General features: G+C 47.5%; 1 protein-coding gene across 2 annotated transcripts; it reads left to right on the top strand.

Moving 5' to 3' along the window:
- Positions 1 to 2,765: 2,765 nt before the first annotated feature.
- On the top strand, positions 2,766 to 11,029 carry ADAP2 (ArfGAP with dual PH domains 2). Of its 2 annotated transcripts, XM_082326841.1 has the most exons (10): positions 2,766 to 2,963; positions 4,214 to 4,344; positions 5,049 to 5,140; positions 5,275 to 5,360; positions 5,712 to 5,821; positions 6,498 to 6,644; positions 7,373 to 7,456; positions 7,842 to 7,904; positions 9,196 to 9,273; positions 9,884 to 11,028. In XM_082326841.1, the coding sequence occupies exons 1-10, from the start codon at positions 2,870 to 2,872 to the stop codon at positions 10,100 to 10,102; spliced, it is 1,104 nt and encodes a 367-aa protein (XP_082182967.1). In that variant the 5' UTR covers positions 2,766 to 2,869; the 3' UTR covers positions 10,103 to 11,028. The 2 variants fall into 2 exon arrangements, with proteins under 2 accessions (XP_082182967.1, XP_082182966.1); XM_082326840.1 differs by lacking the exon at positions 2,766 to 2,963 and having other exon boundaries at positions 3,133 to 4,344; positions 9,884 to 11,029.
- Positions 11,030 to 12,078: the final 1,049 nt, after the last annotated feature.

The following is a 12,078-nucleotide window of genomic DNA, read 5'->3' as shown; positions in this document are numbered from 1 at the left end:
TAATCTTTATAGCTTACTCTTTCAGTAGCCCAGAATTATCAAATAAGAATGAAATAAAGTGGCGGCTGTTGAAATCTGAATGGGTTGTATTGTTGTATCAATGGTCTAAGCAACTCCTTACATTTTTTGTAAAAATAAATGAGCAAAAATTTTTAAAAATTTTTAAAATAAAAAAGAAGTAGTATATTTGTTCACTGCTTTATAAAGGCAATCTCAATCTAACTAGATTACAGTGGGGACCTACATAAATTGGAAACAGGCCCTATAAAGCATTATTATTTTAGGAAATTCATTGGTTATTTAAAAGATATAAAGTAGAAAGCAATAGGAGAGAACTAACCTCCTTTTGAAGTAAGCTCTCTGGTTCTAATAACTGCCTTAAGAATTTCTTTATAGACTCTCCAGGCTATGGTGTCCAAAAGGTAAGGTGGAATTCAAGGATTTCACTACTTGATAAGACACTTGGGTGCAATTACCACATAAACCCAGCTCAAGCTAGTTTGAATGAAAGATAATCTACTTGTGATGATTTAGTTGAACTCTGATAAACGAGCAACTTTGCATTTTTAGGCATGAAACATGAGCATCTTTTGTATGCTAGAAGGCGGCAAGTTTCCTTGAGGGATGGGCTGCTCTTGGGGAAAAGAGATCTGGGGCTGGTTTTGATTAACTCTGCTTAAAAGGAAATGCTTCGCAAGATCCATCCCAGCACTGCGGAAGTCTCCTACCTTTGATTCAAAATGTTTTCCTGCAATAGTTTGGGCCCTGCTAATACTTGACACTGCCCATCTAGCTAGCTTACGTCTTATGTAGTAGGGCACACAACATTGCTTCCACGGGGTGAAGGTGTAAGGTAAGAAAAAACCAGCTTCTCTCGGAGCAGAAAACACCTTCTCTTCCAAAACATAAAAATCAGCTTCAGGCATCTTGGGAATGACTGAAGATACCTGGAAAGGAAAAAGACAAACCCCATGCCTGTAATCTACCTAAACAAAAGAACTTGGTGAAACCAGAAGTAAAAAACCCTGGAGTTTCACGATGACTCTACGCCCTATTTAAGCAGTAGTTATTACTAGGTGTACAATAATTTAAAAATGAAAAAACCAACAAACGTGTTGTTCTTGTTGAAATCTCAGTCAAGTGTCAAGCTTTTCTTTCTTTTTACTGTCACTCCAATATTGCTTTCCAGAATGCAAATGAAGGTGACATTATTCTACAATCCCATGAGTAATACAGAAAAAAGCAGTTAAGCTTTAGGCATGTTCTTGCAAGCATATGCTCCGTTAGTGCTAATGGAGGGGCGAAGGAGGAGGAGGGAAGGATCCCTTTACAAGCAAGACTCTCGCAGAGGCTGAGACAGCCCCGGAACGGGGCACGATGTATTTTGCCCGCCGAGGGCTGGGAAGGACGTGGCCCTTGCAAGTCGCAGAAAGAAAACTGAGACACTGAGAAAAACGGGGCTACTGACCAATGCGGGTTTTTGGTGGTGGGGCTTACAGGTCGTCTTGAACATAAATAACCATTCTGCAAACGTCATGCAGACTCTCTTTCGTATTCTACAGGATCGGTAAGGACACCACAAAGATTAGGCTAGCGAAAGAGCTTCACTGTAGGGCTTGCAACAAAATTATCTCTGGGGAAAATGAAATCAACGTTTATATTGTAGCATAGCACAGATCTTAAAGGGTAAGCGCTGAAAAGAGACTTTATGTAGGTAGTTGAACAAGACTCGACTTTTCAGATATTCTGCTGCTGTTTATTCCACGACTTCACAATATTTTTAAAAAAAAGGTACAATGCTATTTAGTGCCTAAAAAATGGAAACAATTTGTCAGTACTTTCAACTGATAACGTATCTCTAGTACACTATTTAGTCATCTGCAACATAAGTAACTACACCGTGTTTTTACAAGATTATACATAAACTTTACTAAAGAATCATTGCATGTTGTAGCGTACTATAGTAATGCAAGTTAACTATGCAAACTAACCCAAAACTGTAGTAAAATGAAAAATATTTTAATACCTTTTAATCTATTTCTGATCTAATTAATCTTAAAAATCTTTCCTTCACCTTAAAATTTTCTCTTTCGTCTTTTTCTTTCCTTAGACAAACTGACTATTAAGTCGCAGACTTTTTGACATTGGCTTTATCTTGAAAGAGGGACATTTTCCCTAGGCTTTGCAAATCCCGAACGCTCCGTTTTCCCTGTGTTGAGTTATGCTGGCGGGTTTTTTTCCTTGCAGCGCTTTGGTGTCACGCAGCTCCTTCTCGGATACTGCGCTGAGCCCCTACAGGGTGGCAGAGCCCTGCTGAGGAACGCCTACCTCCCTGCCGCCTGGGCTACCGGTGCTTTAAGCGATGCCTGGTGAACGGATGCCGTTCTGTTAGCTAGCAGGCTTTTTAAAATTATTTTTTCTAGAGCCAGACCTGAGGTGGAGCTGGAGGCAGGCCTGTCGGTGCGCGGATGAGCCCTCCTCCTGGCGAGGGGACCCTTAGTAATCGAGTTTCAGAGCACTCGTAACTCGTTGGGGGAGGCTCGAGTCGGTGCCGCGCACAGCGAGGAGAAGGCGCGTCCCGCGGTGAGGGGCGGCGGCGCCCGGCCGCTGCCCGCTCGCCTCACGCGGCACCGGGGGGCGGGGACGCGCGGGCTCCCAGCGGCCGCGCGCCCCGCCGCCGAGCCGGGGCCGCCGCTGCGGGGGAGCCGCCGGCAGGAGGCGGCCTGAGGGGCGGCACCGCGGCGCCCGCCCGGGGGCGCGGGAGGGAACGGGGCGCCCGGCGGCGCCGGGGCCGCGCTCCAGTTCCTCATTTTCCGCCCGGGGCTGAGCCTCCCGCACAGCTCCGCGCCGCGCCCCGCGCCCCGCGGCGATGATGGACCGCGACCGCAACAAGACGCTGCTGCTGGAGCTGCAGAGGGCCGACGGGACCGGCAACGGCCGCTGCGCCGACTGCGGGGAGACCGGTAAGGGGGCGCGGCCCGGCAGCGCCCGCAGCCCCGCTCCCCTCGCCCCGCCGGGCCCGCCCGGCGCGTTTCTGACAGGAAAGCGAGGGTGAGTGAGGGGTCCGCCGGGCCCCTGGGGCTGTGCCGCCGGCCGGGCGCCTGTCCCTCCCCGGTCAGCCCGCGGCGTGCCGGCCTCCCTTTCGCTCGGTTCCTGAGCGCGCGGCCCGCCGTCACCTCTCACTTCACGGACCGCAGCGGCAGGAGGCGGGAGCAGGTGGATTCCCCGGGCGGGCAGCGCCCCGCCGTCCCGCTCCCGGAGGTGGCCCCGCGGGCGGGCGCTGCGGGGCTGCCGGGCTCCGGGCAGCCAGGACACGGCGCTCCTCAGCCGGGCAGGGCCGGGAGCGGCGGCGGGGAGCCCCACGGGGCGAGGAGGGGACAGCGCGGGGCAGGAAGTGGCCTCAGCGCACCAGCAGCTTCCCCAGAGTTATTTGTAGACGGTGCACAAGGCTGGAGGAGCAGAGTGCCTGGGGTGGCTTTCCAGCCCCGGGGGGAACGTCTCTGCACCGGGGCTGGCGCAGAGAAAGGCACCAAAGAGCCTGCTGGAAAGCCCGCACCGGGCTGGCACCCTGCACTTGTCGGAGGTGGGAGTCAGCCTCACCGAAGCGAGCAGTCCATCGGTAGCCTACAGCAGCTGGAAGAAGACGACAAGTAGCTTCTGTTTGACGTGATAAGGGAGAAGTGGAGGGTGACGTGGTGAAAGTGGCGACCTAAGGAAACGGTCTTGCCAGAGCACTCGATGCCTCTCAGCATCGGCTCATCCAGGTCGCTTCAGGGGATGCAGCAGCAGGCAAAAGCGGGAGCTTTCGCGGGCAGTGGGCTCGGCTCCTGGCTCTGGGTGGCTGGACTTTGTTGTGCTCTCAGTAGCGCTCGCGGCCCGCAACAGCCTTCCCTTGTTAATTCAGCAACAGCAGCTTTCCACGCAGAACTAATAATTAGCTGAGCTTTTACATCGCCACTTGGCTGCATGCACAGTGGCATTAATTTTTAAACAAATAGTCGGTGAAAGAGCCTACAAATGCAGGGGCCACGTTCTTCATTGGGGAAAGCAGGTGCTGTTCCTCTGGACACCGTAAAGTGACAGCCATAAACAACGGAGTGGGATTTGATGTATTATGTGCGAAGCCTGGGCTGTGCATCAGATGTGCTTTTTTGCCCTTGCCAGTGGCTGTGCCTTTTGCATGTATTAGTTAATTCTTTCTGTTTGTATCTAGATCCGGAGTGGGCTTCTTACAAACTTGGAATATTCATTTGTTTGAATTGCTCTGGAATCCATCGCAATCTTCCTCAAATCAGCAGGGTCAAATCCCTTCGGCTTGACTTCTGGGAGAACGATCTTCTAGAGGTACAGAGGAAAAAGCAGTAATTCATTTACTTTTCTCCACATTCCATCATAGCCTCCTCTGCCTCATAATTCTTATGTCATCCACCATGGACAGAGGAACAAAGCCACACAGAGCCAAGTTAACTCCATGGGTAACTTTAGGGGGTTTTTATGATCTACTCAATTGAATTACACTGATAGCAGATCATGTTTCTAAAAGCTTGCAGTGTATTTTTTTTTATAGCACACAGTAACTCCTCTTTGTGGGTTAGAAGCCTACAGATATTTCCAGATAGTGTGTTCTGTTCGCCGATCAACATACCCTTCTTAAGTAGTGGTTCAGCCTCTCATCTTTCAATTGAATTGCGTTAATAATGTAATCACGGTTACCGTCTAGGAGGAGATGAACGTATCGAGATATCGTAAAAATCTTTTCTCCTTGTTTTCTTTTAATCAACAACCACAATCTTGTGTTCCTTCCCGTCTGGTTCAGAACTGTAAATACTGAAAAAGGCTCAGCCACCTAAAAAGTGCAAACTATAGTGCTAAAGAGAATTTATAAACATATGTAGAGATGCACTGAGAGTTACGGCGAGACTGAGCGAAAAGTGCAGCGCTCCCTTTGATACAAGTTTAATTTTATGTTCATGACGTGGTATTGATTTTGTAGTGGCGTGCCTAACTGTAACTTCTTTTGTTTATGTTTATGAATTCTTTTGTTTCAGTTTATGAAGAAGCACGGGAATCTCTGTGCCAAAGCTAAATATGAGGCGCAAGTCCCTCCCTACTATTACATCCCTCGGTCCTGTGATTGCCTGTAAGTTGATGGTGTATTTACTGCTGCAGACCTTTACAGCTATTGAACTACTCCTTCCCTCCACAGGTCTCTCTGGTTGGTTGGTGAAAATAGAGTAGAGGCAGATCAGCTTTATCCATGTTTTCCTCTTTCAGGGTTTTAAGAGAGCAGTGGATTAGAGCTAAATATGAGCGTGAGGAATTTGTTGCCACCCGAGTCTGTCAAGATCCTCGTTCTGCAGGTAAAAGTTAGGATTGTCAGGGAAAAGGTGTTAGCCTTAAGGCCAGCAGCACAGTGTTATGTTTGCAGCTTTGAAGATCTTTAAGGCTGGCTTGTCATATTTGAACTGCTGGATGTGCAGGCCTTGCTTTGAGTCTAACTTTGAGAAGAAGCTCCTAAGAAAAGGCCCTTGGACAAGTGCAAGGGTGGATTCAGATCTTACAGTTCTCTAGTTCTCCACTGATTTTTTCATATGAGGTGAAAATTCTCTGACGGAGAAGAGACTTGAAACTCTGTGCCACATCACCATTTAGATAAACAGTCCTGCTATTGTGCTGCCCTTCTCTGGCACTTATCTTGGTCGGATCTGCAGGTACCCGTGAAGGATTCCTCTGGAAGCGCGGGCGGGAAAGCAGACAGTTCCAGAAGAGGCGATTTCTCCTGTCAGCAAGGGAAGGGGTGATGAAGTACTACACCAAAGAAGTGAGTTCCTTGGCCACAGTTGGCCGTAGGTAGCTGGTCAACATCCATCCTCAGACCCTGCTCTTCACCAGCAAAAGACAGCATAAATAGCTTTGTCTCTAGTTTTGCAGCCAGGCCAGCCTGTGTTTGGAGCAGCCCAGATGTTTCCCCATTAACATATGTGGTATCTTAGGCAATTGCTCTTCTGGATTTAGCCCTTTTCCTCATCCCTTATCTTAACCCTGCAGCCTCCTTTTGCTTAGTGAACAAAGGAAATGGATACTGGCAGTTGAACAGCAAGATGAAGGAGAGATCTGTCTGCAGCTGTTACCTCTTACATTACCAAAATATTCTCTCATCAACTGCTGCAATGTCATCCTCAACATGTCTCCCTTCTGTGGGAGAATGTTGTTCTAATTGTTCTCCAACTATGAGGCTGGAGATAGAACCCATCCCTTGCAATTCAGACACATCCCTCTCAAATAGCGACCCAGCATTTGTCAAGGAAAGGGAGTCACTCTGTAAGTGATTTTATGTAGCATGTAATTAAGGCTTTATATTTCAGGTATATCCAGTATTCAGATATTTCAGGTTGCCTGCTTTCCCTTCAGTAGGGATCTAATTCTCATACGGCTAATCTGTCCTCCGTTACCTTCCCTGAGAGCACTTTCATACAGTGATGCTTTTCATTTCACAGTCCAGGGGTCCAAAAGCCATTATCAGCATTGAGAATCTGAATGCAATGTTCCAGACAGAGAAAATCCAACATGCTCATGGGCTGCAGATCACATACAACACAGACGGTCAAACAAGGAACCTTTTTGTCTATCACGAAAGTGGAAAGGTGAATACCACAGAGATTTTGGAATAAGCAAGTACTTAGATGTTGGATCTATATTTTGGAAGAGATACCCTGTTTCTGCAGGATCTGCTTTTGTTTGAAGTCACTGTGACTTGTAGAATATAGAAAGTTGCAGAATTTGACACTAATAACTATAACATCTTGTTCCTGTTTGGTGGGGCATATATTCAACTTCACACCCTGAATAGTCTTAAGGCCTCAGCGGGGCACATATGTAAATCCCTGTAAGGTAACTGCCTATCGGTTTTACACAATTCTGTGGTTATATTCTTTGAAGCCTTCTTGACATGCATAGAAAATACTGTTCTGCATTATTTCCAAGGAAACAATGCTAATTTTAAAAAGTATGTCTACGAGGTTTGTTAGATTTCTGTTTCTTCCTTTGCCATAGTTCTCAAGTCTTTCCAGGTACAAAGGTTTTTAAACAATCCATAACTGAATCAACTGAAAAAGCCTGTGTGCACAGACTTGGGTGACTGCCCATGCTGAGAGTGTCTGGGACCGCCCTGGAGGGGCATTTTTAAATTATTTTGGAGGCTCAGTGTTTTTCATGTGCCTGGGACAAGTCACTGACTCTCTCTGCCCCTTGGGGAGAAAGTACATCTTTGCAAAGAGGTCACAAGGAAGGAGCAAGGCATTTTGGAGAGGCAGCATTCTTAACTCCTTCTCGTTATTCTTGTCTTTATGTTTGTATTTGCTGTTTTCCCTAGGAGATTGTTGACTGGTTCAATGCCATTCGGGCAGCACGTTACCATTATCTCAGAACAACCTTCCCAAATGTCCCTGAGCCTGAGGTGAGAATTGAACAGGGCTTGAAGCACTCTGTGCAAACATAGCATGGGAAAGCATTTTCTCACTTCTTCTGCCAGAGTCAGGTGCTCAAACAGCAGCATATGGGTCTTGGGAATGGACAGAAGAGGTAGAAGGAAAGGCCACACTGGATAACATGCAAAAATGTAGTCAACATTTAAGGCCTAAAAGTCTCCATGTGGTCCTTATATAGTGTAATTTTTCAAAAACCTTATGTTCCTTCTTATTTCAGACTTCCCTTTACTGAGCAGCCAAAAAACCCCAGGCCCCAAAAGCCAAAATTGATGGTGATTAGCTTTGACGGAAGCAGAACAGAAAAGCAAGCTTGAATGAGACAGACTTCTTTTTTTTGTGTTTGTGTTCTCCTAGCTCATACCCAAGATCACAAGAAATTATGTCAAAGAAGGATATATGGAGAAAACAGGACCAAAAGTAAGTGCATACTTGGCAGTACACAAACAGGATTATTCCAGATGGAGAATATGTGATAATTCTATGATGTTTACTAGCAAATTATTTGTTCAGTGACTATATGCTTCCTGGGTGGATAAAAGACATTATATTCAAGCCTGTCATGTTCTTTGGGATCATGTTTTATTTTGTGTGGAAAATAAGTCTGGGAAGAAGAACCCTCCTTGGAAAGTAAGCAAGATGGATTAGCTGGCAGTGGACGTGCAAAGTACTGTTACGCAACCCTAGATGGATTGCTGTATCTGCTAACTGCAGCTCTAGAACTGCAGCTCCTGCTAGAACAGAACATCACATGCTGACTTCCCTACTTCCCTGTTTCTCTTAAAGTCAGTAGCACATAAGTCACATCTGCTTATAGCAGCAAAGTATGATTGAGCAAATTCTCCCCAGTGAAGCCTATGGTTTGGTTTGTTTTTTGTGGGAAAGTATTTGGGCCGCTGCTTGGAACAAGAGAGGGAGATTTCAGGCTCTGCTGAAGGAGATAAAGATCTGAGGTCTTGTTTGAATATTACCCCTTCTTGTCTTGCTGTCCTCTGAATGAACCGTGAACCAAAGTCCCCTTAAAAAGTTCAGTGGTGTAATGCTGATGTTGAATATGCTGGGTTTTTGGCCCAGCACAGTGCCAGTGTCCCAATACATCTTCCTGCAGGTACTTGCATAGAGAATACTCACAGTTACAAGCATGAAAGATTGTGTGTTTTTCTCCTGAGACCAAAATTCTGCTCAAACTGAAGCGAGCCCTAGAAGAGGACCCTTCAGTTCAGCGCAGAGCAATGAATAGCTCGGGGAACGGTCAGATGAGTGTAGTTGATGGAATTAACACTTTTTTAAAAAACTACCAGTTGTCCCTACCATTGTGCATCCCACAATGCCGGGGACAACCCCCCATACCAAAATGCTGAAATTGGTTGCGTACTCTCCTCATCGCCACTGGCCCCGAGATCATTCTCTGCAGTGCTTTCAATTAATCCATTTGCTGCAACTTTCTTAATCCTGGTAATTTGATCACTGCTGGAACCAAACTTCCCTGCCTTACCCAAAGATTGTCACTGAATGCAAATCTCTAGTGTGAACCCAGGGAGAAGGGAGCTGAGGGCTGCCCACAGCAGGGACTCGCCCGTTACCAGTTACGGGGATGAATGAAAGTGAACTCAAGCTCCGAGTCATTTAAGCAGTCTAGGGATCTGCCTTGAGTAGGCCGAGCTCCCCTCTGGGACTTGGTCTTTAAAGAACTTCTACCATCTCCTTGCAGCAGAAGGAGGCCTTTAAGGTGCGCTGGTTCTGCCTGGATTCTCAAGAAAGGAACCTGTTGTACTTTAAAAATCCACTGGTAAGAGGAGCGTTCTTCGCTATTCCACAAGGCCCTTCACGAAGCTGGGTGGGGAGGAAGGGTCTGTTCTCACCCAGCTCTTCCAGTGGCTGCGCAAGGCTGAAGCAGGCTCAGTCTCAAGAGCTCATCTCCCTTGTCAATGGATCTCTGTGTACCTGAGCTGTTTGGGAACTCTGGCCCTTACAGTGGCTCTGAGGAAGATCTCAGTCTTTTAAAAGTAGCTGCTACTGCCCGTGGCGTTTATAGCCCACTCTCCCCAGCCCTATTGCCATTGTGCCTGTAGCCTTAGGCCAGATGAGCAATATGCCAATAACAGAGGCTTGGCAGCCCCAGTATCCTGCTTCCTAGCACTGCTCCAGCCATGAGAATATCTTTCCTTGCTCCTTCTGAACGCCCACCAACCAGCTCTGTGAGGATGTGTCCCTACCTCCTTCTTCTGAGAATGCCTGTGAGTGTCAAAAACACTCCGGTGTGTTCCTGCCGCCTGTCACCAAATCGGTGTCCCCTTCACACGCCCCTAGTTCCTGCTCCACGTCAAAGGATAGAACACTGTCTGCTGGAGCTGCGCTGTCCACTGGCTAATGGCTGTTTACTGCTTCCTTCTTTCTAGGATGCATTTGCACAGGGCCAGGTTTTTATTGGAAGGATGGATGAGGGATATGAAGTACGAGCTGGCTTGCCCCAGGGCGTCCGGGTGAAGAAGAGGAAACCAGCGATCACTGTGGTCACGCCTACGAGAGAGTTTGTGTTTATATGTGAGAATGATAGGGAGCAGAGGGAGTGGATAGATGCCTTAAATGGAGTCATTGCCCAGCCTTTGACTGGTTAAGACTAGCACTGGGTTCTGGTGAACTGCACTTCTTGGGCTCTGTTCAGCACTGCTCTGCGGCCTCGTTCTGTTGGCCAGGATGGTGCCCAAGGCCCTGCAGTGACTCTCGTACACAGGGCTTCTTCCTTCAACAGCCACAGGTGCAGGAAGGGTGGCAACAGAGAAATGAGTAAGAAGGAGTGCAGATACTCAGAAATTATCTGTGCCCCTGCAGAGCCTTGCTTGAAGTGCCTTCTCTCTTCCTACCCTTCTCTGCTTTTGAGCAGAGGAGGCCTTCCTAGCCTGACGGGGGGATGAATCGCCCAGTGTTGTCTTATGGAAAAAACCAAAGTCAATGCAGAAAGTCTGCCCCCAGAAGGGCTGACATGCATTTCCTTGAGGACTACTGCAGGTGCTGTTACATCAGCTCCTCCTTTTCTTGCCTTGGTCTGATGTCAGGAGGACTCCTGTACATCCCGAAGGATGTACCTGACAATCCCGGCAGTGGCATATATCCTGCCAGTGAGTGGGGTCATCTGTTGCATGAGTACACAGGGACAGCGACTGAGAGGCAGAGATATCGTCTCCTGTCAGGAAGATGCAGGGTGTCCTGTTGGATCCATCTAAGATACCAATCCATGCTGGAGTCACGAGATGTCCTGCCCAGGGAGGAGCAGAGTCAGGCAGCTACACTCCACCTGGCTGCAGCTCCTGTCCAGATAGGGACATGGTTGCTTTCAACAGAGTGGGTTTAATGTCTTTTAGTGTGTTAAATTTCTAGCACAGTAAAAATAAAAGTCAAGTTTGAATTGTGGAGGATAGTGTAATGGAATCACTCTAATGACAAATACTGCTAGCTCCTTGCTTTCAACAGTCTCTGCTCTTTGACTTTTTTATGAGTGGCGAATCCAACATGTGAAGACCAAATTTTTCCAAAGCAACCCCACATAGTGCCCCAGCAAACACATCATGAGTACAGGATGAACGTACACTGATCTGTCTCACCTCCTAAAAAACAGCTGAAGCTTAATGAGCTTGATTAGTCTGAGCATTGAAAGGCAGAAACTTGTTTTAAAGTGTTATCTTCAGTGACTTGCTTGAAGACACTCAGTGACCGAGGACCAGCGCTGGAAGCGGAGGCTGAGTGCGTCCCCATCAGGTACCACTCCCAGCCGTTCTGTGCGGGAACTGAAGATTTGCATTGGCTGATACAGTGCACGGAGCATTTCAGGAGCGAGTCTGAGATTTGGTTCTACCAAGCAGCCAGTGATTCAGATATTTAATTCTTCTTTTCAGATAGCCTTAGTTTGCAAATCAAGAGGAAGTCTTGCAGACTAAGTTTCTGGTGAGGCTTCCACCTTTTGCTGACAATTGCCAACCAGCCTGAGATGCCCGGAATAGTTCTCCTCTTCTGCAGAAATGAGGAAGTGCCAATACTTGCAGGGATTAGTGAGATTAACTCTTCCCCCCCCTCCCCAATAGTGCAAAAGAACTGTTTGAGTTGGATCATCATTCTGCCTGTCTCAGCCAGCTCATCACCAACTCTGAGCAATCTGCAGCAGTTTTGCTTGCTGATGTGCTCCCATAAACTTCCCCGTGTTCCCGCTCGCTCTCCCCACGCAACCAGATTCATTCTAGCTCACGTGTTGGTTGAGCAAATCTTTTAACCAACCTAATCCTGCAGCCCTTGAAATCAATAGGGAAGCACCTTCTGACTTGTACAGGAGCAATGTCAGTCTTCGTTTGGTTTGGCATATGTTAATTGTTATTTTGAGATTAACTGGGTAACCCAGGATGACCTCAGACGAGTTCAGTCCATCCAGGACCCTGAACTTCACACGGATGGGGCTCTGCAAGTCTCGCTGTGCTGTGTCGCTTGCCCTCCCGGATGGGTCAGTAGACCAGCCATGTCAGCAAATCCGATACGCCTTGTTACAAAACCGGGAAATGCCCTGTGAAAATGAAATCGTGCAAGTAACAGCAACTTTTGTGGAGAG

Source organism: Platalea leucorodia, assembly GCF_965183815.1.
Source record: "Platalea leucorodia genome assembly, chromosome: 14".
Classification (NCBI taxonomy): domain Eukaryota; kingdom Metazoa; phylum Chordata; class Aves; order Pelecaniformes; family Threskiornithidae; genus Platalea; species Platalea leucorodia.
Note: the sequence above shows the minus strand (reverse complement) of the source record. Positions and strands in the feature narration are given on the sequence as shown.